Raw genomic sequence first — 25,370 nt, 5'->3', positions numbered from 1 at the left:
GAGCCCTTACGGTGACGGTGGCCAGCAGGCCCTCGGGCACATTGGCCACGATGATGCCGATGAGGAAGATGACGGCCTCGAGCCAGGTGTAGCCCAGGATGAGGGAGAGGATGAAGAAGGAGACGCCCAGGAAGACAGCCACGCCCGTGATCAGCTGGATGAAGTGCTCGATCTCAATGGCGATGGGAGTCTTGCCCACCTCCAGTCCGGAGGCTAGAGTTGCGATTCTGCCCATGACGGTCCGGTCACCCGTGGCCACCACCACGCCTCGGGCTGTGCCTGAAGTCCGGAGCAGAGAGTGAGAGACGTCCCCGCGGGGGCCCAGCGGGGAGAGGGGCTCCCTGGGGGGGAGGGGGAGCGCTCTGCAGGGGGACAGGGCTCGGGAACCATGGGAGGAGGTCCCCTAGTGAAGGGGATGAAGGCTCAGGGAAGGGAGAGGAGAGCACTGAGGGGAGGGGGCAAGGGGGCTCACTGAGATGGAGCCTGCATCAGGACACGCAGATCTCAGTAGCAGGGTGGGAGCCTCAGGGGAAACCCTGGCACTCTGGTTGGGCTCCAACTGGACAAAGTGAGGGGAGACAGTGGTGGGGCTCAGGGAGGGAATGGGGGTGTTCAGAGAATGGAGGCTCAGAGGGGACCCCGGGAGGGGAGAGCATTCCTATGGCGGCTGGGGGCTCAGGGAGGGAATGGGGGTGTTCAGAGAATGGGACTCAGAGGGGACCCCGGCAGGGGAGAGCTTTCCTATGGCAGTGGGGGGCTCAGAGAGGGAATGGGGGTGTTCAGAGAATGGAGGCTCAGAGGGGACCCTGGGAGGGGAGAGCATTCCTATGGCAGCTGGGGGCTCAGGGAGGGAATGGGGGTGTTCAGAGAATGGGACTCAGAGGGGACCCCGGCAGGGGAGAGTTTTCCTATGGCGGCTGGGGGCTCAGTGAAGAGGATGTCGTGTGACTGGGGTTCTCTGGACAGTGATGATGTTCAGTGGTGGCTGAGGACTCTTGGGCAAATAGAGGCTCAGCAGGAGAAAGGGTGATTCGGTGAAGGACATGGAGGTTAATTAAAAGCTGAGAATCGGTGTGGAAGAAATGGGGCAAAGGGGTTCAGGAAGATAATGAGCTTTCCTGAGAGCATGATGGGGGGTTCTGTGAGGGGAAGGGACAATAGTGAGGATATCGAAGCCTGAGGAAGGCTGGGGAAAGGCATGAGAGATCAGTGACGGGGTGGGGGCCATCAATAAAAGGGAGGGGAGTTCAGTGAAACCATGGTGAGTCTCTGAAGTGGTCTGGGGATCCAGTGGGGGAGGGGAACTCAGGGAATAGAAGGGAGTTCAGAGAAGGTAGGATGGGGCAATGGTGAGTCTCAGTGGGAGACAGGGGATCCAGTAGGGGGAGATGGGGGGCTCATTGAAGAGGGTGTGGTTCAGTGAAGGGATGGATAATGATGGGACTTGTGGTGGTTTGCTGCAGATTAATGAAGGAATGGGGGTGTAGTGATGGGCTTGAGATTTGGGGGGGAATGGGAGGCTCAGTAAAGTGGAGGGGGTTCAGTATAGGATTCTGGAGTTTGGTGGAGAAAGAGGATCCCCTCTTTCTAAATATTGGATGGAAAATCAGCGGGGAGGTGGGGGATTAGTGTTGGGCTGGGATTCAGCAGGGAAATGGGTGACTCAGTGAAGAAAATGGAGGTTCAAAGGAGAGTGATGAAGGCTTAGTTAAAAGATGGGGGTAAGTGAGGGGAATGGAACAATGGGGTTTCAGTGGGAGGATGGGCCTTTGTGAAAGTCTGAGTGGGGCTAAATAGGGGGATGGGACTTAGTGAGGGTATGAGTCATCAGTGAGTAGGACTTTGGCTTAATTTGAGTAACAAGGAGTCAGTGAGGGGGATGGTGGAGAAAGTGAGAGAGACGGAGGCTCATGGCGAGAGTGGGGAATGAGTCAGAGGAATTAGGACCTAGTGAAGGAACAGAGATATCAACATCGGAAGACTTTTTTAGTAAAGGGAATAAGGGTTCAGTTAAGACATAAGGTATCCGTTAAGGGATGGGAGCTTAATTGAGGGATGGTGGATAAATGAAAAAGGAAGTCATCAATAAGACCTAATAAGGTTTAGGGATGGGGATAGGGATTCATGAGAGGAAGGACTTTATGAAAACATGGAAGGCTCCTTGGGGAAGATGGCAGCCCAGTGACATGGGAGATGAGAAAACTCAGTGAAAGATGGAGATTCAAAGGAGATGGGGTCTCCCTGAGAAAAATGAAGGCTTAACGAGTGGAATGAAAATTCAGTTTTGAGTGTTGGAGTAGGATGCAGGTCCATGAGAGGAATAAGAGTATTCCCTCAATTTCATAACTGGAGGTTTAACAAGCAGCCTGAAGGACCACTGGGGAGGTGAGGGATCAGGAAGAGGAATAGGGACTTCGGGAGGAGATAGGAGCTCTCTGAATAAGGTGATAGACCAATGGGGGCATAGAAGTTCAGTGAGGAGGATGGAGGGCTCAGTGACGTGATGGGGATTCAGTAAATGGATCTAACTCGGTGGACCGAGAGAATAATTTAGAGGGACATATGTTTCATGATGGGATGGGGCGTCATTGACCAGATGGAGGGTTCAGTGAAAGGGATAATGGCTCATTGTAGACTTCCATGTAAGCACAGAGATGTGTGTGTGTGTGTGGGGGGGGTAAGTTGCATGATTTGTAAGAGGAAGAGTGGTTTAATGAGGCTACAGGAGTTCATCTTGGGAGCCCAGAAACCGGGAAATGATGGGTGTTTGGTGATGGGGATGTGAGCTCAAATGAGGACCTGGGGAGCCACGTAATGGAAATTTAAGGGCTCAATAAAAAGTATAGGAGGTGTAGTAAAAGAGTATGAGGGTGTGGTGAGGAGGCTACATGTCAGTGGAGGTATGGGGACACAGGGACTGAGGAGGACTGTGCCTCAGTGATGAGAAAAGGATGGCTCACTGAGTAAGATGATGACTTGGGAAAGAAAATAAAGCTTAATCAGAGGGATTAAGGGCTCACTGAGAGAATAAAGGGATCACTGATAGGGGTCAGGTTCAGTGAAGAGGCTGGGAAGCTCAATAAAGGAAAGGAAGTGAATGAAGGGAAAGAAATCTCACAAGAGAAATAGAAGCTCTTTTAGGGGGTGGGAAGCATAGTTCGGAGTAATAGTTCCCTCAGGGAAGCAAGAGGGAGTTACATCTAGATTGATTGGGGCTATAAGAGCTCCTTGAAGGAAATAATGCTCAATGAAAGAAATGAGATACTCAATGAGAGAAAAGGGGGTAGGGCTTGTGGCCAATGGAAGGATGAGGAACTGGACAAAGTCGCTGGGAGAAGAATGAGGAGGGATAGGGCTAATGGATGGTCGTCATTGAATGACAAGATGGCAGGATGGTACAAATAATGAGGATACACTGATGGGATGGTGGGACTCAGCGAGCAACCAGAGGCGTGGAGGGGAAAGATGTGTCTCAGGGATGGAGATGTAGGTTCAGTGAGGGGAATGAGGGGTTCAGAGGGAGGAATGGTGAGCCATTGAATGAAGAGAACACCAATAGGAATGGCTGTTGGTGGGAAGGATGAAGGTACTCAACAGGAGGGAGGAAAACTAAGGGAAGAGGATGTGAACTAGGGAAGGAAAAAGTGATCTCAGTGCATGCAATTAGAGCTTAGATAAAAGGTTAGACTTCAAGTGCAAGTGCATGTGAAGGAGAAAGAACTTTCGAGTCAAAGGACTTCCAGCTCCAACACTAGATCTGTGACTTTATAAATGTAACATTACCTCCCGGCTCTATTTCCTCATTGGTATCATGAGACTTGGATCTCTTGGATCTTGTCTCCTGAGATATTTTCATTATCTGTGATCTCCTGTTCCTGAGACTTTAGGGAATAGGATGAAGGCTTAATAAAAGGAAGCTGGGGAATCAGTGTGGGAGATGAGGAGGCTCCAGGAGGAAATGAAAGCTTGAGGAAGGAGTTTCAGGCTCAGTGAGAGTTTTGGGGACATTTGGATTCGGTGAATTGGGTGGGGATCAAATGAGAGGAATGGGGGACTTAGTAAAGGGATGAGGACTTGAAGAAGGCATAGGGAAGGATTGGAGACCAAAGGAAAATAAGGGTATGATGTCAGAATATGGGCTCAGGCAAAGGGTGCTAATTAGAGAAGTGCCAATTCAGGAAGAAGGAGGAACTGTCAGGAGAGATCTGGGGGCTTAGAGGAAGAGTGGGAGGCTCAGTGAGGGGGAGGTTTAGTGACTGGATAGAGGGCTCAGTAACGAGAATGGCTTTAGTAATGGAGAAATACGACAGGTGGGGGCTCAGTGAGAAGCACTAGGGAGCTCTTTGAGGGAAATGTGAGGTCTGGTCAACAAAACAGGAACTCAAGGAAAGTGTAAGAGTTCATGAAGGCTTAGCTAAGAAGATGGGAAGCACGGTGAAAGTATTGCTCCACAGAGGGAGGAAATGGGGGCTCTCACCTGGGGGATGGTTGAAAGTGGCCAAGTGAAGGAACTAGAATTCAGTGAGGGACATGGGGGTTGAGTGATGTCAATGAGGAGAATGGATTAAATTGGGGAACGGAAACTCAGTAGGGGAAATAAGGGCTCTAAGAGAGGTATGGGGACACAGTGAGGGGAGGAGAACTAATTGAGGTGGTGATGGTTCAGTGATGGGAATAAAGGATAAGTGAGAATTCAGTGGTGGGGATGGAGATCAGTAAGGGATCTGTTGGAAAATGAGGCTCAGTAGAAGAGATAGACTCAATAAGGGAAATGGGAGAACACTGGGGAAATGGGGTTCATTGGAGGCAGTAGAAACTCATATAAGTGAGAGGGAGTTCAGTAAGGATAAGAAAAGGATCAGTGAGGAAATATGGAGGTTAAATAAGGGGGATGGGGAATTATTTTGAAGTGGAGGATCAGGGGAGGTGATAAGGACTCGATAAAGGGATTAGAGTTCAGTGAAGTATATGAGAACTCAATGAGGTTAAATGAGGGGGATTGGGTCTCAGTGGCAGTAATGGGAGATAAGTGAGGGAAGATGAGGGTTCTGTAGAGGAGAAGGAAGAGGGGATTAAGTAAGGGAAGTTGTGGAATTGTAGGGGAATGGGCACTCAGTAAAAGAGATGGGGGATAGAAGTTAAGTGAGGGGCATAGATCTGAAGAACCAATAATGTGATATAGGGAGGACACAGGAGAATGGGAGATTATTGGGAGAATGGAAGCTTAGAGTGATGGGGACTCAGTGGGGGGATTAGAATGAAAATAAATGGATGTGAGTTCAGTGATGAGAATGAAAGTCAAGCAAAGAGGATAATGGGGAAAAGAGAAATATTGGGGAAGACAGGACGACTGAGTTGGGGTTATGGATATTCATAGAGTGACTCTATGGGGAGCGATATGTTAAATGGCAGATTTATGGAGGGAGTGGGGGTAGTGGAGAAGATAGGGGGTCATTAAGGAGTATGGAGGTTTAGTGAGGGCAAAGAGACTTGGTGATGGTGGAATTAGTGGGGAGAATGTGGGATTCTCCTTAGTAGGGGAAAGGGAACTCGGTGAGGGAATAGGGGATCAATGATGGTTGTGGGGATCAGTGAGGTGATGGATTAGTAGAGATGTGGGTTTATAATAAGTGAAGATGAGAATTCATTGAGAGAACATAAGGTTCACTGAGGGAATGGCAGCTAAGTGAGGAGGAGAGGGGCTGAGTGGTGGAGATGGGGACTCAGTGATCTCCATAAGGGATCAGTGAGAGAAAGAATTGATTGGTACTGAGAGATCATTAGAGTTTTGTAGCATGAGAGGGAGAGTCCCATAAAAGAATGGTAGCTAAGGGAAGGTGATAAGACTCGGGAGTAACAAACTATGAGAGCCAGGGTTCAGTAAGGAGGATTAGGGTTCAGTAAAAGCATTAGAAGCTCACTAAGGCAGGGGAGGCTTTTAGTGAGGGAAGGGTGTATCAGTCATCAATCAAGGGAGATGGATGATCAATGGAAGGAGCCCAGTATGGAGTTTCAATGGGAAGAAGAGTTCACTAATGAGATGGGGAACTCATCAAAGGAATGGGACACTCAGAAGGAAAGGAACTAAGTGCAAGCATGGATTGCTAAGGGAGGAGGACAAAGAGATCAGGGACAGGATGTATGTTAAGGATAAAAGGTAGACAAGAAGATAGGGACACAGTGAGAGGAGTGAGGGCTCAGTGAGAAAGAGGAGGATTGAGTGAGGATGGTGAGAATTTGGCAAAGTAATATGGCGCTCAGTAAGGGGAGGCAGATTCATTTGGGAGTCTGTATAGGGAATGGAGAACTGGTAAGCGGATGAGGGCTCCAATTAAGTAATTCTGTGAGATGATATTCTTATCCATTCAGGGGGCATAATAATAGGACCCCCTCACAGGGTTGTTGGGAGAATTAAATTAGGTCGTGTACATAAAATCATATGGAAATGAAAATGATGATTTCTATTAACAGTAATCAGAGAGAAGGCTGAATGAGGAAGATGGGAGTTTGATGACCATGGGGGTTCGGGAAGAAGTTTAGCCTGATTGATGAGGATGGGGTCTCAGGAAATGGGTTGGGGACTCAGAAAGGGTGATGAGCATTTAAGGGGGCCAATGAGGTATCAGTAAAGGAATAGCAGGTATGGAGGAGGTGGAAGAGAAATTAAGGAAGGGACTAGGGGCTCAAACTGGGGTTGAATGAGGTGATATATTCTCAGGAAAGGAGCTGAGGGTTCAGGGCTCAGTGAGGGGAATTGGGTCTTAGGAGATAAGAGCTCTGTGAAAGCATAAGGCTGGGGCTCAGTGATAGCCTGGCCCAATTCCAAGGAGGATGGGGATGTAGTAAATAGAACAGGGGTTCAGTTGGGGGATGCCGGCTTAGGGAAGATTATTAGAGCTCAGCCCTAAGTCTCAGTGGATAGAATGGGGGCTCAGTCTAGTGGATGAAAGCCTAGTTAGGAGGATGGGAGGTTCATTAGTGTTAGGGGCTAAATGAGAGTAATGAAGGCTTCTGGGGGGGAAATTACGGTTCCAGAAAGCATGGGGGCTCAGTCATAAATGTCTGATGGTAGGATAAAGACTCAGAAAAGGAATGGTGAGTAGACTAGGATGCTCAACCTATGCCAGTCCCATTTGTCTCCCCTTCCTCCCCTTAGCAGGCCATGCCTCGGTTTCCCCTGGGATGTTCCCACCTTCCACACAATTGGTGGAAAAGAAGGTGATGTTCCTGGTCTCCAAGGGGTTGTCATGTGTACAGTCTGGGGATCGCGTCTGGGGCTCAGACTCGCCAGTCAGAGAGGAATTGTCCACCTGGAGAAAAAAGCGCAGTGAATGAGGAGGGATGGGCAGAGCAGAGCAAGGCTGCTGACCCCGAAACAAGAGGCAGGCCTGAAGCAGGGCTGCCTGGTCCCCAGGGCCCCGCGTAACAGGAAACCTGAGTCCCCGAGCCACCAGGGGCTGGCCACTCACGTCCATGAGGAGATCGGGAGCCCCCACGGCCTCCACGCTGTCCCTCCCAGACAGCTTTTATCTCCATGTCTCTCAGATCGGGAGGGAGGGGTTCTGGCTCACCTTGCAACCGTGGGCCGAGATGATCCTGAGGTCGGCCGGGACTCGGTCCCCACCCTTGATCTCCACGAGGTCACCGACCACCACCTCCTCGGCATTCACCTGCATCTTCTCCCCTTCTCGAATCACTAGGGCTTGCTACAGGAGACATTGGGGTGGGGGAGAGGTGGAGGAGAGTCAAAACCTCTTCCTGTCGGGTCCTGCCCTTAGCTTATGGCCTCCCTCAGGGGGAGGGGGGCTCACTTCCTTCTCCAGCCACCACTTCCAAGCCCCCCCCATCTCTGACCGGGCTCAAGTTCCGGTTTCAGGTGTCCCGGACTCTGCCCTCTGTTCTTCAGCCAGTGTTCTAAGCCTCCATGGAGCCCAGAGCCCCTGCCCTAGCCAACCTCCCCACGCCTCGCGGGGCCCCAGCCCTAGGAGCCCCTGACCTGAGGGACCATGTTCTTGAAGGATTCCATGATTTTCGAGCTCTTGGCCTCCTGGTAGTAGGAGAAGCAGCCGGTGATGATGACCACGGCAGCCAGGACGATACCCAGATAGAGCTGCGGGAAGGAAGCCCCCCGGGTCACAGAGATGCCCCGTTTCCCACGTGTGACCCCGGCCCATGTTTGCCCGTTCTGTGTCTCTGGCGTGTTCCACGTCTACTCCCACGTGTGCACACACACACTCTCTGCCCTGGGTCCCATTTACACGCATGTGTGTCAGTGAGCATCCCGCGCCCCCTGTGGGTCCCACACATGTGCGGGGCACAGACGGTGACATTTGGGACCTCGAGGCTCCCTCCAAGCCCCTGCTTTTAAAGCTGAGGGAACACAAGCCAGATGGCGGAAGGGACTGACTCACTCCCATACAGTCTGCCCCGAGAACTCCTCCAACCCTACATCCCCTCTGCTCCCCTCTCACACAAGCCCGGGTGTGTCTCCTGCGTGTGTGTGCCCCGGGGGGGCGTGTCCCAGGCCCCACGGGAAAGTCTGTTCCACATCCTCTGAGCCCCGTGTCCCCCACGGCCCTGTGTCCTCTCAGCGGCTCCCGGCTCTCCCCACGGTCTCGCACACCCCCCTCCCCCCATCCCGTGGGGCTCATGGATGAGTCCCACGCCCAAGCCTGGTCCGCGTCCTTGAGCGTCTCCCTCGGGAGTCTCTCACATCGCCCACGATCCCCCGGCTCCTGTGCTGGTGCCCCACAGCTCCCCGGTGCTTGTCCCCGTCCCTGCCTCTGGAACCCCAGACGGATCCCCGGCGGTCCGGCCGCCCTGCACTCACGTTGTCTCCCGCGGGGTCATCCTCGGTGCCCGCCTGGATGCCGTAGGCTAGGAAGCAGAGGATAGCCCCGATCCAGAGCAGAATGGAGAAGCCTCCGAAGAGCTGGCGGCAGAACTTGACCCATTCCGGGGTGGTGGGGGGAGGCGTGAGGGCGTTGGGCCCGTCCCGGGCCAGGATCTCCTGCGCTTTGCTGTGGGTCAGCCCCTAGAGGACGCGGACCTCAGAGAGACCGGCCTGGCCCTCAAGGGCCCCCCCCAAGGCTCCACCCACTCGGGGGCTCCAGCTCCGGCCCTAGTCCCCGCCCCCCGCCCCTGCCCTTCTCCCCCATCCGTGGATGGCTCCTTCAGACTCACCTGCACACAGTCAGTGTTGTATTTCCGACACACCTCTTCCACTGACATCTTGTGCTCGGTCTAGGGGCCAAGAGAGGGGGAGGTTGCAATCGGCCGGGGGAAAGGGGGCCGCCCCAGGGGGGCCTCTGGGGAAGGGGCGGAGCCTCAGAAAAGGCCTGGGAAATCATAGGCGTGTCCGTGTACAGGTGGAAGGGACCTCAGGGACTCCCGAGTCCGAACTCCTCATTTCCAGGGGAGGAGGGAACGAGACTTGCTCAGGATCATACGGTTATTAATGACGGATCTAGGTCTATGGACTCCCCCCAGTAGCACCGGGGCGGGGCGGGGACCACCAGGGAAGGAGTGGACCCCCGAGGGAGAGGAGGCGGGCTCAGGAAAGGGGCGGGACTCACCATGGCCACCTCCTTCTTGAGGTCGTCCATGTCCCGGCGTTCCTTGTTCTTGCCCTTCTTGGGCGAGCCCTTGTCATCTTTCTTGTCCTGCGAGGTGGCGACACGATAGCTGTCAGAGTGGCCGCGCTGCGGGCGAGAGGAGGTGACAGGGAGGGACGCCCCCACAGCGCCCCGCGCCTCGCCCCGCGGCCTCCGCGCTATCCCTCCCAGGCAGCCTTTCTCTCCAGGTCTCTCAGATTGTCCCTTCTCTTTGTCTCTCTCGTGTGTGTGTGTGTGTGTGTGTGTGTGTGTGAAAGAGACAGAGAGAGACAGAGACAGAGAGACTGTGTGTGTGTGAGAGACAGAGACACACACACAGAGACAGAGACAGATAGATAGAGATGGAGACAGAGGAGAAAGAAAGAGAGAGATGGAGACAGAGAAAGAGAGACTGTGTGTGTGTGAGAGACAGAGACACACACACACAGAGACAGAGACAGATAGATAGAGATGGAGACAGAGAGAGGAGAAAGAAAGAGAGAGATGGAGACAGAGACAGAGAGACTGTGTGTGTGTGAGAGACAGAGACACACACAGAGACAGAGACAGATAGATAGAGATGGAGACAGAGGAGAAAGAAAGAGAGAGATGGAGACAGAGAAAGAGAGACTGTGTGTGTGTGTGTGTGTGTGTGTGAAAGAGACAGAGAGAGACAGAGACAGAGAGAGAGACACACACAGAGACAGAGACACAGAAGAGACAGACTGTGTGTGTAAGAGAGAAACAGAGATAGAGATACTGTGTGTATGAGAGAGACAGAGACACACACACAGAGACACAGATAGATAGAGATGGAGACAGAGAGAGGAGAAAGAAAGAGAGAGATGGAGACAGAAAGACAGACACAGAGACAGAGAAAGAGAGACTGTGTGTGTGAGAGAGAGACAGAGAGAGAGAGACTGAGAGACAGACAGACAGACAGACACAGAGGCAGGCAGACAGAAACAGAATGAAGCAGTGAGAGACAGAGACAGAGAGAAAGAAAAGAGAAGGGAAAGGAAGGAAGGCAGGGGAGGAGTGGGAAGAGAAGAGGGAGGGATTGAGAGAGAGACAAAGAGAGAGAGTGAAAGAAGAGAGAAAAAGAGAAGAGAGGAGAGGGGAGGGTAAGGAGGGAGACAGACAGGGACAGAGAAACAGACAGACTGAGAGTGAGAGAAAAGAGAGAGAAGGGGAGAGGAGGGAAGGGGAGGGACAGAAGAGGAGAAGGAAGGGGAGAAGGGAAGAGATGAAAGGAAGGAGGGAGAGAGACAGACAGACAGACGATAAGAAGTAAGACAAAGAGAAGAGAGGACAGGAGAAAGAAGGAAAGGGAAAGGGAGGGGAGGGAAGGAAGAGAAAGAGAGAGCTGTTTCTGTCCCTCTTTATTTCTGTTTCTTTATCTTCCTCTGTCTCTCTGTGTCTCTTTGTCTCTCCCTCTGGGTGTCTTTCTGTATCTCTCCCCCTCTGTGGCTCTCAGGTAGGTATAGGTGTCTCCTTCTTTGTCTCTTTCATAGCTGTCTTCCTTCGTCCTTTTCTCCTTCTATGTTTTTCTCTCTTCCTTTCTCTTCACCTATCTCTTTTGACCTTTTTTCTCTATGTCTGGGCTTCTCTACCTCTCAATGTATCACTCTCCTTTTCAGCCTGTTTCTCTTGTTCTTTGTCTCTCTCCCCTTCTGCCTCCTTTTCACACTTTTTTGTCTGTCTTTTCCCATCTCTGCGTATTGCTTTCTTTGAGTGTTTTTCTTTCTTTTTAAAAATTAATTTAACATTTTAATTTTCTCCAGTTACATCTAAAACGATTTCTTTTTCAGACTTTGAGTGTTTTTTGTCTCTTTTGATGTGTCTCTGGCTCTAGCTGGCACACACATATATGCCAGTATCCCCCCCTTCTCTTTCAGACCAATACTGCTGGGCATATCATCCCATCTTTGTTCTAGGTCCCCATCTGTTGACCCTCAAGGATCTTTCTCATTTAATGTCCCCCCCTTCTCAGCTCCAGTCCTCTTCCTCCTTAAAGAGTATAAGAAAAGCTAGTCTGAGAAATAAAGAGAAACAACAAGAGACATAAGGAAAGAGATGGGTGGCCAGAAAAACAAAGAGAGACTGGCAGCAGTAAAACAGAAAGGGGGTGGAGAAGGCACATGGGGGAGGGGTAGACCCTGTCTCCTCTCCAGCTGGGCAGGATCCCTAAGCTGAGAGGGATCCAACCCAGCCCAGTCCTTCTCAGGCCAGCTCATCGGCTTCAGGGATGCTAATCCCCTGGTGACCTTGCAGAGAGAACTGGGGAGCGGAAAAGCAGCCTTTTACCACACAATCACACACGTACACCTAACCCTTTCTAGGTCCTTGGGTGTTGGTATGGAGGACGTAGCTGACTGGCCAAGGGCACTTCCCAACACTGATTGGTGCCTCAGTATCCTCAGCTGTCAAATGGAACTAGATAGATGCTGACAACATAAGGGACGTGGTGTGACAAGAAAGGACAAAGAAAAGGAGTTCAGGGAGAGGGACAAAAAGAGGCAAAAATTTGGGAAGAAGAGAAGAAATTGGGAGGATTAGAGAAATAGAGAAAGGCAGATGGAGATATTGGGAGACAGAAAGGTCAAACCATGGAAACAAAGAGGGGGAAGAAACCAGAAAAGCCTGAGAAACAAGGGCATGGAAAATCCCAGACCGGGAGAGACACACACAGTAAGAAAGATGCAGAAAAAGACAGAGGTGGATTCAGAGATAACGGAAAAGAGGAAAAGAAAGCTGAAAGTGAGGTAGAAAGAAATGGAAGGGCTAGATAGAGAGACACAAGGAGAAACAGGAAGGCAGAAACATAGAAAGAAAGCAAAATGGAGACAGACCGAGAAAGAGGAGGTAGAGATGAAATATGTTCACGTTTATATAGTGAGTTTCAGGAAAATGGAGACAGAGAAAGAAAAATGGGAGGGAGAAGCCAGCTGTCAGTGTGCAGGGAAGAGGAGGACGAAAAGGTCTTAGAAGGAGGGGAGGTCTGGCCACTGGCCAATCCTGCAGCAATACTGCGCCCTAGGAGAGTGGGGGCACTGGAGCTGGGTGTTAATGAAATCTGTGGCCTCTTCGAATCCCCATAATATACAAGGAGAGAGACAGAAACACAGGAAAAATGGAGAGAGGGTAGAATAAAATAGAGAGGGATTCAGCTGCTGTGACTGTGAGAGGAAAAGGCAGATACTGAAAAGCAGAGAGATAGAAAGATGGAGAGCAAGAGACGAAAATTAACCTTGGGGATCAGGGAGGACCTATGGAGGAAAAGACAAGGGGATGGACAATGGGGGATGGAAAACAGACTCTAAATACTAGCAGTTCGTTCCCCCTCTTCCTTTCCCCTCCCCCTAGTCCCTAAACCTAGGAGTGAAGGTTGGAGAGCATTGAGCCCAAATATCAGAATCCCTGAGGTAAAAGGGGCTGGGGGATAAGGACATCTGGGAAGTCTCCTTGAACACTTGAACAGGGGACTCTGGAAACAAGGCTGGGGGAAGATGGGATGCCTACTCAGACTGGGAAAAAAGACACAGATGGAGAAACAGCAGGGTACAAGGAGAAACTGAGAAGGGGGAGGAGGGGAAGAGAAGGGGAATATAGCAAAGGACAGCCCAGGGGATGCCCAGCTATCCAGTTCCTGCCTCTGAGTGTGTGTGTGTGTGTGTGTGTGTGTGTGTGTGTGTGTGTGTGTGTGTGTATCTAACTACATAGTTATTTCTTCTTTAGTTTTTCCTGTCTCTGGATCTTCCCTGAGTCTCTTCATTATATCTGTTAATTGCCACCTCCCTTCCCCTTTCCCTACTCTTTCTGACCTTCAAGTTTCCTTTCCCCTTCCTTAATCTCCTAACCTTTGTCCCTCACACTTTCCCTTCTCCTTATTGAAATGCAACTCTGAAGGCAGAGACTGAGAGCCAGAGGGGAAAAGAGATGGAGAGACAGAAAGCAGGCGAGCTGATAGGTGCAGAAAGCTGGGGACTGCAGAGAAGCAATGCGGGGGAGGGAGGGGGGGGCTAGGAAGACACAAGGACACAGAGGTGGAGGGAAAGGACACTGTCCCAGAGGGAGAGAGCAACAGAGACTCGGAGACACAGAGGGACCGAGACAGGGACACACTGTGATGTAGAGGCTGAAGGAGAGAAGAGCAGATAGAGAGAAGGGAGAGGCAGACTATGGCACAAAATAAGAGAGAATGGGAGGTACAGAGATATGGGTTGGGGGAAGGCTAAAGTCTGCTCTTTCTGTCCCCCCCCCCATCCTAGTCTTGAACTGCTTCTGTGTCTTTCTCTAGCACTGAATCCATCTCTCTCTCCTTGTGACTCCCTCCCCTGATACCTTGTATTAAAGCCACTCTATTTTCTCATTCTCTCTTTCTATCTCTGTCTCTATCTTTGTTTCTTTGTCTCTGTCTCTCTATCTCTGCACATCTATTTTTTTTTCTTTCTCTACCTCTCTCTGAATCTGTTTCTGTATCTCTGTACATCTGCCTCTGTCTCTGTCTCTTTGTCTCTCTTTACCTCTGTCTCTGTCTGTCTCTGTCTCTCTCTCTTTTTCACTGTCTTCCTCTGTTTCTGTGTCTCTGTTTCTGTCTCTGTATCTCTCTGTGTCTCTGTCTCTCCTTCCAGCTTTATGTCTCCAGTCTCCCTCTCTTTCCCTTGCTCTCTCTTGTCTTTTCAGTGTATATCCCACATTCCCACATCAGTCTATTTTTTCATTATATTTTAGTCTTAAATTATCCATTTGTGTCTCTTTCAGCTCTATTTGTGTCTCTCTATAGCAATGACTTTCAGATCAAGCCTCTGTGTCTCACTTTTCCATCTTTTATTTGTAGGTATCTCAGAATCACGTCTCTGTCCCTATGTCTTTTCCATTGTCTGTTTCTGGGCACTTCCCCAAATTTCTCTAGGATTTCCTTTCTTTTTTATTTCTATCTGCTCTCTCTTCCCTTCCCCACTCCCATTTTTGTCTTTCTTAAAATCTCGTAATCAATTTCATTTCCTAACCCTTCTCCCAGTCTCCCCATATTGGCTCCCCTCCCTCTGTCATCCTCCCCCATTTCCTCCTCCTCTCTTGAAGTATTGGCCTCCCAATCCAACTTACCTGGAAGTCAAAAGCCCTCTTTCCCTTCCCCTACCCCCTCCCTCAACCCATATTTCCCCCCTATTTTTATCCCCCTCCCCACCCCAAACCCATCTCCAAGCTCATTTCTACCTTCCATCTTTATCCCACCCTCGTTGCTGTTCCCACCCTCCATTTTATCTCAGTCATGGTGAAGTGGGAAAAAAGACTGTATATAATGACAAATGGATCCAGCTTCACTACCTCCTAATCTTGTGACCTTGGGCCAGTCCCTTCACCTGTGTGGGCCTAGTTTTCTCATCTATAAATTGAGGAGGCTGGACTAAATGACCTCTACGGTTCCTTCCTGTTCTAAATTTATGATTCTCTGGTCCCCATTGGAGCTTAGTTTTCCTGCCTCCTGTTCCTGTGTGCTTCTTATGGTGTCATCCATCCCTAGCTTTCATCTTTACCCCCATCTCCCTCCTCCAAGTTTGTCTGCATTTCCAATTAGTATTTTCATAGCCCTTTAGGGCACCAGATGGTGCAGGTATTGCATATTCCAGATGGGGAAACTGAGACCCACAGGAGTGAAATGCCCAATCCAGACACTCACAGTGCCAGAGCCCAGATGCAAACCCTGACCTCTCCTGTCTGCAAGGCTAGACTCTTTCCCTTCCATCATGCTGCCACCCCTGTCCCCAACCCATTCCTCATCCTCCATTTTTAATTCCACTCCCATCCCCCCTCTTTCTCCTCCTGCCATCCCAAAGCCCATCCCCTGTTCCCATGCTCCATCCCCTCTCCATCCCCATATCTTTATCCTCCTGCCCATCCCCAACCCTGTCCCTCGTCCCCATGCTCCATCCCTCTCTCCACCCCCATCCTCCATCTTTGTCCCAGTCCCCATGCCCTTCCTCTTGAAGGCCATTTTCCCCAAAGCCCCCGGGCTGAGGATCAGACAGAATGGGATCCGGGTCTGCGGGAGGGTCAGGAAACCGAAGCGACTGCATCTGGTGGAGAGACCCAGGGACAGAGACAAGGACACACGGACAAGGGCACGGGGACACGCAGCTCGAGTGTTCTTGGGCCCAGATGCTGATTTTGCCCGCCTCCCCCTCCCCCCGGGGCCCGGAGCTCCCCCCTCCCGTCACGTTCCCCTGGGCAGGGCAGCTGAGGCACGCACGGACACACACACTTAAGAGCCGAGGCGCACTGCGGGAGGAGCCCCCCACCCTGATGGGCCAGGCCGCGAAGGAGACAGGGAGGTCATCTCTGCTCCTCCCCCCGAGTCCCCGACTCCGCAGCTAGACAGGGAGATTTCAGCCAGATGCACACGCAAGGTCACCCAGACGTGCAGTCACATCCGCAGTCCCCGCCACGGGCGGCTGGCTCGGCCCCGTCTCGGCGAGCCCCGGCAGGGTCCGCAAGCCCCCGCCTCGCCGAGCTCACAATGCCGCCCACGGACACGAGCCCCGCGGCCCCCCAATGTCACCCCCAGACCGCCACTGACACACACAGACGCTCGCCAGCCCCCAGGCTCGCAATGGTACTCGGACCACAGCCCCCGCTCGGGCAGCCGGGGTCCCAGCGGGCGCGCAATGTCAAACCGGGGCACGCGACATCACACATCCCAGCGTGTCACACAAACAACGCCACATCCAGAGCCGCGGAGCACCCGGGGGCCGGATCCCAGCCCGCGGACCCACACCGTGGGCACACGGCACCCCAAGGCCCCTCACACACACACACGCGCGCGCACACATGCACACACACACACACACACACACACACACATACATTCACACTCACACTCACACCCTCCGCCCCCCTCCCGGCCCGGGCACCTACCCCCATCCTGGCGGCTTCGCTGGGCCGGGGGCCGGGGAACAGGGGCGGGGGTTGGGCTGGGAAATGGGGGCTCGGGATTCAGGGCTCCGGGCTCTGGGGCTGGGGCTCCGGGTGCGGGGCGCGGGGCTGGGCTCGGGGCTGGGTCCGCGCGTCCGCTGCTCGGTCCGCAGAAGAGGCCGCCCGCCCCCCGCCTCCGCCTCCTCATATGGCCGGGCGCGCGGGGGGGCGGGAGCCGGCCAATCCGAGGACACGGCGGGATGAGTGGCATCCTGGGCCCCGCCCCTGGCACTGCAGCTGTCGTGGCTGCCTCCGCAGGGGGGGCGGGGCGGAGGGGGCACAGCGCTGCGGAGCCCCCGCCTCAGGCGCCCGGGATGCCAGGCTCCCCGGCCCCCGCCTCCTCCCTCTCTCTCCCATCCTCATCCCCCCTCCCCGCCCAAGGGGCAGCCCCGGGAACCCTCTGCAGTGCGGGGAGACACTGAACGCGGCCTGCCACCCACGCGGGACAGAGACAAGCACAGTCACAGAGACCGCGGCAAGACAGGCCGAGACGGAGAGATAGCTACAGCTAGAGAGATGCAGGGTCAAGGAGATCAGGAGACTCTCTGGGACAGGGAGGGCGATAGAGATAAATGGGGGGGGGGGGACAAAGAAACTAGACAGAGGGAGACAAGAGACAGGGACCCAAAGGAAGCCAGAGATCCAGTGAGAGAAACAGGTGCAGAGATAGACACAAAAAGGGACAGAGTAAGGAAGACCCAGACTAGACAGAGACACACAGAGATAAAAGAGAGAATTACAGAGACTAGAGGAAAAAGAAAAGATAGAACTCAGGAGACAGAGAAAGAGATAAAAAACAACAGAGAAAAGACACCGAGGGAGGGAGAGACAACAGAGAGACAGAGAAATATCGAAATATAGGGAGACAAGACAGACAGCCAGAGCTCAGAAGACAGACACAAAGGAAGGCAGGGACAAGGAGGGGGACAGATAAAGAAGGTTAAAGGGATGCAGACACATCATAGAGAGAAAAACAGCATCTTGGACGATAATATCTAGCAAACTTTTTCTAAGGGCCCATTACTAGCTGGGGCACCTGGCAGAACAAGCACCGTGTAAAACTTTCCCCCCTCTACAATTCGAGGATCAGAATAACACACTGATACTCGGAATCAAACCACCAAGAAGCTGTGTTGCCCTTTCCCTGCCCTTCCCAGCCAGCAATGGCCTTATTCCTGTTCTATCATTCCTCCATCCCCACCCCGTGATTGTTCCTCTCCTATGAAACTTGTCACGTAAGGGGAACATAGATGGCAGATACTAGAACAGGTCAGTCATTGATTGATAGAACATTAGACTTAGAAGGATCTCGGAATTTAGGGTATAATAGAATGTCAGGACTGTCAAGGTGCTTACAACCCAGACCTTAGAATAGAAAACCAGCAAATACAGGGTGAGAGTTGGAAGGGTCCTTAGAACAAAGAATCTGGAAACTCGAACTTGGATTTCAAAGACCCTTTCAGTCCAACTCCTCCCTGAACATTGACTACTCTCTGTACCATTCCTACCAATGACCATCCAGCTGATGCTTAAAGACATCCAATAAAAGGGGCCCAACTACCTCCTGAGGCATTTCCTTCCATTTTAGGAGATCTTGGGAGATTTCCTACCTCATCCCCACCCTCTCTTACATTAAATCTAAACCTGCTACACAACGTCTGACCATTGTGTCTCGTTCTGCCTTTGAAGACAAACAAAAATCTAACTTTTTTCAAAATGAAGACTCTTTAAGATTGAAGGAAACCATAATGGCTTCCCTTCCACAGGTTAAACAGGCCCAATGCCCTCAACCCACCACATAAGGCATGATCTGTGAGATCTTCATATTTTTGACTGATTTCTGGATACTCCTGCTTTTCAAACCCTTTCTGGAGTGAAGTGCCTAGTGTTGAACCCAGGCCACCCAATATGACCTTCCTGTGAGATCTTCATCTTTTTGACTGATTTCTGGATACTCCTGCTTTTCAAACCTTTTCTGGAGTGAAGTACCTAGTGTTGAACCCAGGCCTCCCAATGTGACCTTCCTAAAGCCAATACACTCTCAACTGGTGATTCTGCCTTTTTAAAAATGCAGTCTAATATCACCTTGGTTTCTTGGCTGTCATATTATTCCATGCTAAAAGAAAACGGCAAGAAGCAGTGGAAATTGGGTTGGGAAGGCTTGTTTTCCCATTTCAGAATACAACTATTCTCACTATTCTCCCTCATTCCACCAGGGAGAAGATTTGGTGGGGGAAAAGTGCTTGCTTTACTGGACAGGGCATAAGAGAGGTAATGGAATCAAGTCCAGAGACATGGATTGAGAGACAGAGATGGAAGTGGAGACAGAGACAGAGATCCAGACAGCAAAAAAGCAGAAAACCCCAGAGCACACAGAAAGATGGAGAGAGACAGGCAGAAAGCAGAGGCAGAGGCAGACTGGAAGACACACAGGTCGGAAGGAGACATTCAGAGACATCCCCATCCCCAGAAAAAATTCAGTAGCTGCTGGTTGCCCAGGTAACGGTAGACAGGCTACAATGAAGGGCTGGAAGGTTGTGGAGGGCCGTTACTATGGAGACTGGGAGCCCTCTGTGGTCCAATTCCAGGAAGCCCCATCACTGTCTTCCCCTAGTTGTCTTATGAGGCTGGGAAGGAGAGGTCACAGTTTCCAATATGGTTTCTCCTTGTACTCCCAGTGCCAGATTCATCATAAACACACACACACACACACACACACACACACACACACACAGAGTATCAAATGAACGCACATTTGAAGCTGCATTGGAAGCTTGACTGCTGCTTGCTTGCTACTAATGCCATCATGGGCAAGTCAGTTTCCTTCTCTGGGCTTCAGTTTCCCCATTTGTAAAATGAGAGAATTAGACAGTCTTCAAGGACCAGTTCAAAGGCATTAGACTCATGGTGTTTAAAGAAAGACTGAGATACACAGCTCCCTGAAAGAGTTGGTGTGGGAAGGACAATATCACCTTTTGAGAAGACTGTCTACCCTTCTTGAAGGGAAGAACACTGGGATATTTCTTGGGGAAATTAAAAGGCAAGAAATCTAGGTCCCTGGGTGGGGGGGATGGGTAAGAAGTATGCTGTAATGCAAGTTTGACTTCCTTTCAGAAAGATCTGAGTACTGCTAGTCTTTGTCTGACTCCAGACATGTTACTTCCTGAAGGATCTGTTTCTTATCTTCAAAATGAGAGGGGTAGACCAAGTGATCTCTGTGAATCTTATGCCCTTATAATAAATCCTATGATTAAAATCTCATGGTCCACATACCCGCAATGTTATTCACTTAAGATGGGGCAGTAATCAATACACACTCAACATGGCCACACATTTAGATACACACAATTCCACAAGAATTCCCATTCAAGCTCTGCAGAAATGCATGGGGATAAACCCAGAAAGTACAGTTCCATTAAACACGGAGAGGACAGTCCCATCTACACAGCCACACATAGGCCACCGATCACACACTCACTGACACCACACTACAGAAGGACTGATGACTCTGCAGCCTTTCTCCTCCCTATGCAGGAGCTGCGGTACCACAGAGGAAAGCGAAGGTCATAGGGACAGAACCCGGGACTTCTCAGGATTTAGAGAGAAAAGAGACAGGGGGGACCCCTTACCCTGAGCCTGGGACGGGTACTCAAAGAGTCAGTGATTGAGCAAAGGAGACAAACAAGAGACACAGGATCCCTACAGAATCAGAGCCTGGGAGAAAGCAAGGGAGACCTTGAGGTTTAGACCATGAATCAGGATAATGTCTCCTTGGAGAGGGGACCCAGTGTGTGTGCGGTCTCCCATCCAATCTGACCAAGGGTTTCTCATGCTTATAATGCTGGAGTGGAAGAGATTTATAGTGTGTGTGTGTGTGTGTGTGTGTGTGTGTGTGTGTAGCAGTGTAAGGAATTTAAAGTGGGTGGTTGTGGTGGGTAGGGTATAAGGAATAGAGTACTCTTTTCAGGGGGATCAGGAACATGGAGTGTTAGAGGGATAAAGTGTGCTGTGGAAGGAAACGTGGGGTTTGTGGGGTGGCAAGTGGGTGAATCATGTGCAACATTTAATAATGTATGGTTTGTTGGGGTAGACATATGTCATGAGGAGTGTGTATGTTGGGAAGTATGTGGGTGATGTGATAGGTGTAGGTTGAAGAGTCCAGATGACTAGTGAGTAAAGGTGTCTGGTGTGGAGCCGGGGGTGGGAGAAAAGATATTTATATTGTGTATGGGTGATGGGTTATATATAGGGAGAGGCATGGAAGGTATATAGTAGACCCCCCCACACACACACACACACTCTTAAGGCTTACATTCTCTGCAAATGCTGGTCCCTAACCCGAAGCTGTTTGTCGAATGTGGTGCTGAATGGACAGCGACCGAAGTCCAGAGCCCTGAGCCAGGTTGTTCTTTTTGTCCTTCACTCTTCACTGCTTTGGGTCACTGCGGCTGTCCCTTTGACCTTCGGCTCGCCCTCTCTCTTGCCCTTCATCCCTTCCCCCCTCTCCCTCAGTCTCCCCATCTGTTCCCCAGTCTCTCCCTCCCTGCCTCTCCCTCGGTCTCTGCTTTTTCTGACGGTGGTTCACCTGCTTTCCCCATGACCCTTTGTGTCTCCCCGTCACTCTTATCTTGTCTTGGTTTCTGCCTACATCAGTTCACTTCTCCACCTCCCTGTCTCTCCGGGCTCTCTCTTTTTTCTCTTCCATATGACCTTCACTTGTCCTTTCTTTGCTGCAGTTAAGTTTTCACAGAAAAATACTAGAGGGCTGTGGGGATGGAGGCGGGGCCGCTAGAGAGCTCCCTCCACCCACCCCAACTGGTGAAATGATGATCTCGAGCCTCTTCATCTCACCCCCTTTGCTATCAAGATACACAATCACACTCACAGGGAGTACACACAATCACACAACCTCACAGACAAGCCTCACGTGGAAACACACAACACAATCGCAAAAAGAGCACACAGAAATCACAGTCACAACGATAAATATTCCCAGAGCATGGCCGGCAAGCCAGGCTCATCTGACCCACACTCTACAGACATCACACAAAATCACACACATCAAAATATCGAAAGCAAAGCGCCCCCAGACCCACAAAAGCCACGTCACACACGCTATATCACATACATCATGAAAACAACCACCGTTCATGGCACAGAGGCACGAGTCACCCACACACTGCAAAGGGTCACACCCAATGCCACAATTATGCCCGGGAAATATTACACAACCACACTCAATCACACCAAATGTTGGGGGCCAGTGGACTTGAGTGGACGCCACAATCTGCTTCTAGTGATTGCTACCTATTGCCAAGTTATCTCATCTCTGAGCCTCAGTTTCCTTCTCTGGGGCTGGAGCAGAGAGAGGCTGAGATCTAACTCTATCTAGTGGGGATCTCCACTCCTTCCTGACAGAGACCTCAGAGAGCAATCTCTCTTTGTCTTTCTGACCGTCTGTCTGCCTTCCCTCAGGCATCCACCACATCTCTCGGTGTCTTTGGGTACTCAGCACCAGGGACAGTAAGGAAGGGCGGGGCGGAAGAGCCCAGAATCTCGGTTGCCTTGGAGACAGGAGCCCTCTCCCCCTCGTCCCCCTCCCAGCTCTCCGCCTCCCGGGGGTGGGTAGGAGAAAAGGCAGGTCCCGCAAAGCGACTGCGCAGGGAGAAGACTTGACCCGGCAACTCCTCCCCCTTTTGCCTGCAAACCTAGAATATGGGGATGCGGGGGCAGCGGCGGGAGGAACCTGCGTCTGATCGCCGGGAGACCCGGATTCTAGTTCCGACCTTGCTTCTGGCTTGGCCCTGACTTAGTTTCCTCTTTTGTCTAATGATTGGAGCGAGGGGGGTGGGGTGGGGTGGAGTGAGGACAAAGTGGGGAAGGGACTACGTGACTCTAGGGCCGAGGAAGAAGGGACAGAGCAAGTTCAAGGTGATCCTGATCTAGGCTCCCGGTCTCTGCGCCCCTCTTCTCTTCCCCCCCGCCCCCCGCTCCTCGAAGCACCAAGTAGTTTTTCCCTTATCCTCCATACTCTCAGGAACCCAGGCGTCCTGATCTGACCCATGGGCCCTCAGGGTCTCTGGCACCCGATCTCTCCTCCACCCTCTAAGTGTCCTACATGTCCATCTGCTCCGCCACTCCCCGCCCCCCTCAGCAAGAGAGGCCCAGGAGTCCCCAACGGTTGAGGTTTTCTTTGATTTTTTTTATTCCAACGGGGACGGGGGACTCGGGAGGGGGAGGGACAGGGGAGCCACCGACCCCCTCCCTAGGGAGTGTCATAGAAATCCGGGGGCTTCTCCCCAAAAATAGAGAAAGAGACAGAGACAGAGACAGAAAGCTGGGCCAGAGGTCGCCTCCCTCTCCTGCTCCAGGATGGGTGGGGCTCTGAGTCCAGGGGGCATTTGGAAGTGGGGCCCCCCAGGAGTTCCCCCCGCCACGAAGAGGGATCCATTCAAGCATCCAGGCTCAGGGCCTCCACCTCCGAGATCGATTCCTGCTCTCGGCTACGCCTCGACCAATCCACCAGGGGGCTCCAGAGGGCGAGTCCCCACCCTCACCGCCCTCCCTCCCGCCCTCGGGCGGGTCTGGCTACCAAAGGGCCAAGTCTCGGGAGTCCGGAGTCGGAAATTCTCTTTCCGCGACGCTCCCTCCGGGGGAGAGGGGCCGAGGGCTCGACCACTGGGCTTCCCCTCCATCCGGGCCACCCTGTCGCCTGGGTCGCGTTCGCGAGGGCGGCCGAAAGGGCTCCTTGATCTCCCTCTAGTCCAGGTTTCACCTCGTGGGGTCAGGGGATCGGACGCCTAGGTCCTTCTTAGTCGGCTGCTCGTAAGCCTGAGTTCTCCCCGAAGCCTGAGTTCTTGAGCTGGCTGCCAGCCCGCCCCATGGAATGGGGGCGGTCACTCTTGCTCGGACAGCTCCCGGGGCGCCGGGGGCCCCGGTCTGGGCCTCGGGGGGCTGGTGGTCTCGGTTGGGGGAACCAAGCCCCGAGGGGGCCCCCCACCTGCAGCCCGAAGGGCCTGGATGCGCCGGCACTCGTGGCAGACGCGGACGTGGGTGCAGCCGGCCGGGGCGGGAGCCGGGGGCCGGCCGGGGGGTCCGGGGTCGTCCAGGAGGCGCTGGGGGCCCCCGTGACCCCCGCCCGAGTCTCCGCCGCCCGCGCCCGCAGAGTACAGCTTCCCGTTGCTGAGGCGCATCTCCCGGACCGCCCGCAGGGACAGAGCGGCCCTGCCCGGGACGCCCGGGTAGCGGCGGCGGCGGCGGGAACGGGAGGTCTTCCGGCAAGACACGGCGTGACGAAGTTCTTGCAGCATCTCCTGGCACACGGACACCTGCGGGGAAGAGGAGGGCGTGGGGGCCGAGGAGAGGCCGGCTCAGGTCTCTCCCCCCTCCCCCTTTCCACCTTTCCTCCTCCACTATTATTCAGCGTCTCTGTCCCTCAGCTCTGCATCTGTCCTCCTGTGTCCCCCCTCTTCGTCTCTATTGTGCTCACCCTCATCTTTCTGACCTTTCACCTCCTCCTCTCCTGACTCCTTCCTCTCATTTGCCCTTCTCTCTCCCCTCTGACCTCCTCTCCTGGCCCTATGCCCTGGCTGCCCCAGCAGCGGGTTCTCCTCCCTGATCCGGGTTCTCCTCCCTGATCCGGGTTCTCCTCCCTGATCCGGGTTCTCCTCCCTGATCCGGCCCATCTCCACCTCTCAGACCCCTCAGAGCCCAGAGGCTGCCTGGTTCTATCCACTTTGGAGCTCGGTATCCGACAAAGTAATCCAGAAGGTAAAATATGGCGGAGCAAAGTTCTTTACAAATATCATCTCATTTGGTCCTCACAGTGATCCTGGGTCAGTGGTTCTCAAACTTTTGTTTTCAGTATCTTTATCCTATTAAAAATGATGGAGGATCTCTCCGAAGCGTTTTTGTTTTTCTGGATTATATTTATAGACATTGACCACATTGGAAATAAAAACTATTTTTGAATTTGTAGACCCTCTAAAAGGGTTTCCGAGATCCCCAGGATTCTCTAGACCATACTCTGAGAACCACTGTGACCCGGGAGGTTGGCTGTTAGAATGGCCATTTTGCAGTTGAGGAAACTGAAGTAAAAACAGACTAAGTGACTCCTCCAAGATCACACAGTTAAAAGTATTGGAACTTGGGTCTTCCTGGATTCAGGCCCAGGATCTTCTTGCCACTTAGCTGAGCACTGGAATTATTGTTGATCTTTCACCTTATTGGGGATGTGGGCTATTTTGGACCACGATTGTCACATACAGAGAGGGATACGATCATAGATGGGAGCTGGAAGAGACCTTAGAGACAATTGGCTAATTGTGAATTAGATTCACTCTTCTCAATTTGCAGATGAGGAAACTGAGGCTTGGAGAATTTAAGGGGCCACGCCCAAGATCACAAAGCTAGTCACTGACTTGGGAGGAGCTCAGGGGAACTGGGAGTGAAGTCCCACAAGTATTACATGAAGGAGCAGTTAGGAGATGGTGATGTATTTTCTGGAGGGGAGGGAAAAGTTAAAATTTATAGGATGGTGTTTTCCATTCCAGAAAACTGGAGGATGAGGCAGGGAAAAGATCCTTTTAGGAAACTGTTGCATAAAGAGCAACTGGCTTTGGTGGACCTGGGCCCAGGTTCTAGCTGTATGGCCGTTTAGTCTATTCATTGAGCCTCAGTTTATTCATCTGTGAAATGAAGAGGCTAGATTTAATGGCCTATAAGGTTTCTTCTGGCTCTGCTCTGCAAGGTAAGAAGGCAAGTCATCAGGCAGCTTCCTGATTGGCTGAGAGGAAACACATA

The 25,370-nt window shown here is 52.1% G+C and overlaps 2 protein-coding genes across 3 annotated transcripts in view; both read right to left on the bottom strand.

The window, feature by feature from the left end:
* ATP1A3 (ATPase Na+/K+ transporting subunit alpha 3) overlaps window positions 1–16,702 on the bottom strand; it is a 29,042-nt gene extending 12,340 nt beyond the window's left edge. The window contains exons 1-8 of one of the 2 annotated variants that reach the window (XM_051989522.1): window positions 16,512–16,702; window positions 9,576–9,701; window positions 9,184–9,243; window positions 8,831–9,034; window positions 7,997–8,110; window positions 7,572–7,706; window positions 7,193–7,310; window positions 11–279 (exon numbers count right to left, since the gene is read on the bottom strand). In XM_051989522.1, coding sequence (XP_051845482.1) covers window positions 11–279; window positions 7,193–7,310; window positions 7,572–7,706; window positions 7,997–8,110; window positions 8,831–9,034; window positions 9,184–9,243; window positions 9,576–9,701; window positions 16,512–16,517 — 1,032 coding nt within the window. In that variant the 5' untranslated portion in view covers window positions 16,518–16,702. The remainder of the gene's footprint in view (window positions 1–10; window positions 280–7,192; window positions 7,311–7,571; window positions 7,707–7,996; window positions 8,111–8,830; window positions 9,035–9,183; window positions 9,244–9,575; window positions 9,702–16,511) is intronic. The other variant, XM_051989523.1, reaches the window with a different exon arrangement.
* Window positions 16,703–22,749: 6,047 nt separating this feature from the next.
* GRIK5 (glutamate ionotropic receptor kainate type subunit 5) overlaps window positions 22,750–25,370 on the bottom strand; it is a 33,443-nt gene continuing 30,822 nt past the window's right edge. Inside the window, exon 20 of the mRNA XM_051989520.1 lies at window positions 22,750–23,896. Within this exon, the coding sequence (XP_051845480.1) occupies window positions 23,465–23,896 (432 nt within the window). The 3' untranslated portion in view covers window positions 22,750–23,464. The remainder of the gene's footprint in view (window positions 23,897–25,370) is intronic.

This window comes from Antechinus flavipes, chromosome 3, assembly GCF_016432865.1.
Source record: "Antechinus flavipes isolate AdamAnt ecotype Samford, QLD, Australia chromosome 3, AdamAnt_v2, whole genome shotgun sequence".
NCBI lineage: Eukaryota > Metazoa > Chordata > Mammalia > Dasyuromorphia > Dasyuridae > Antechinus > Antechinus flavipes.
This window is presented reverse-complemented; position numbering and strand designations above follow the sequence as displayed.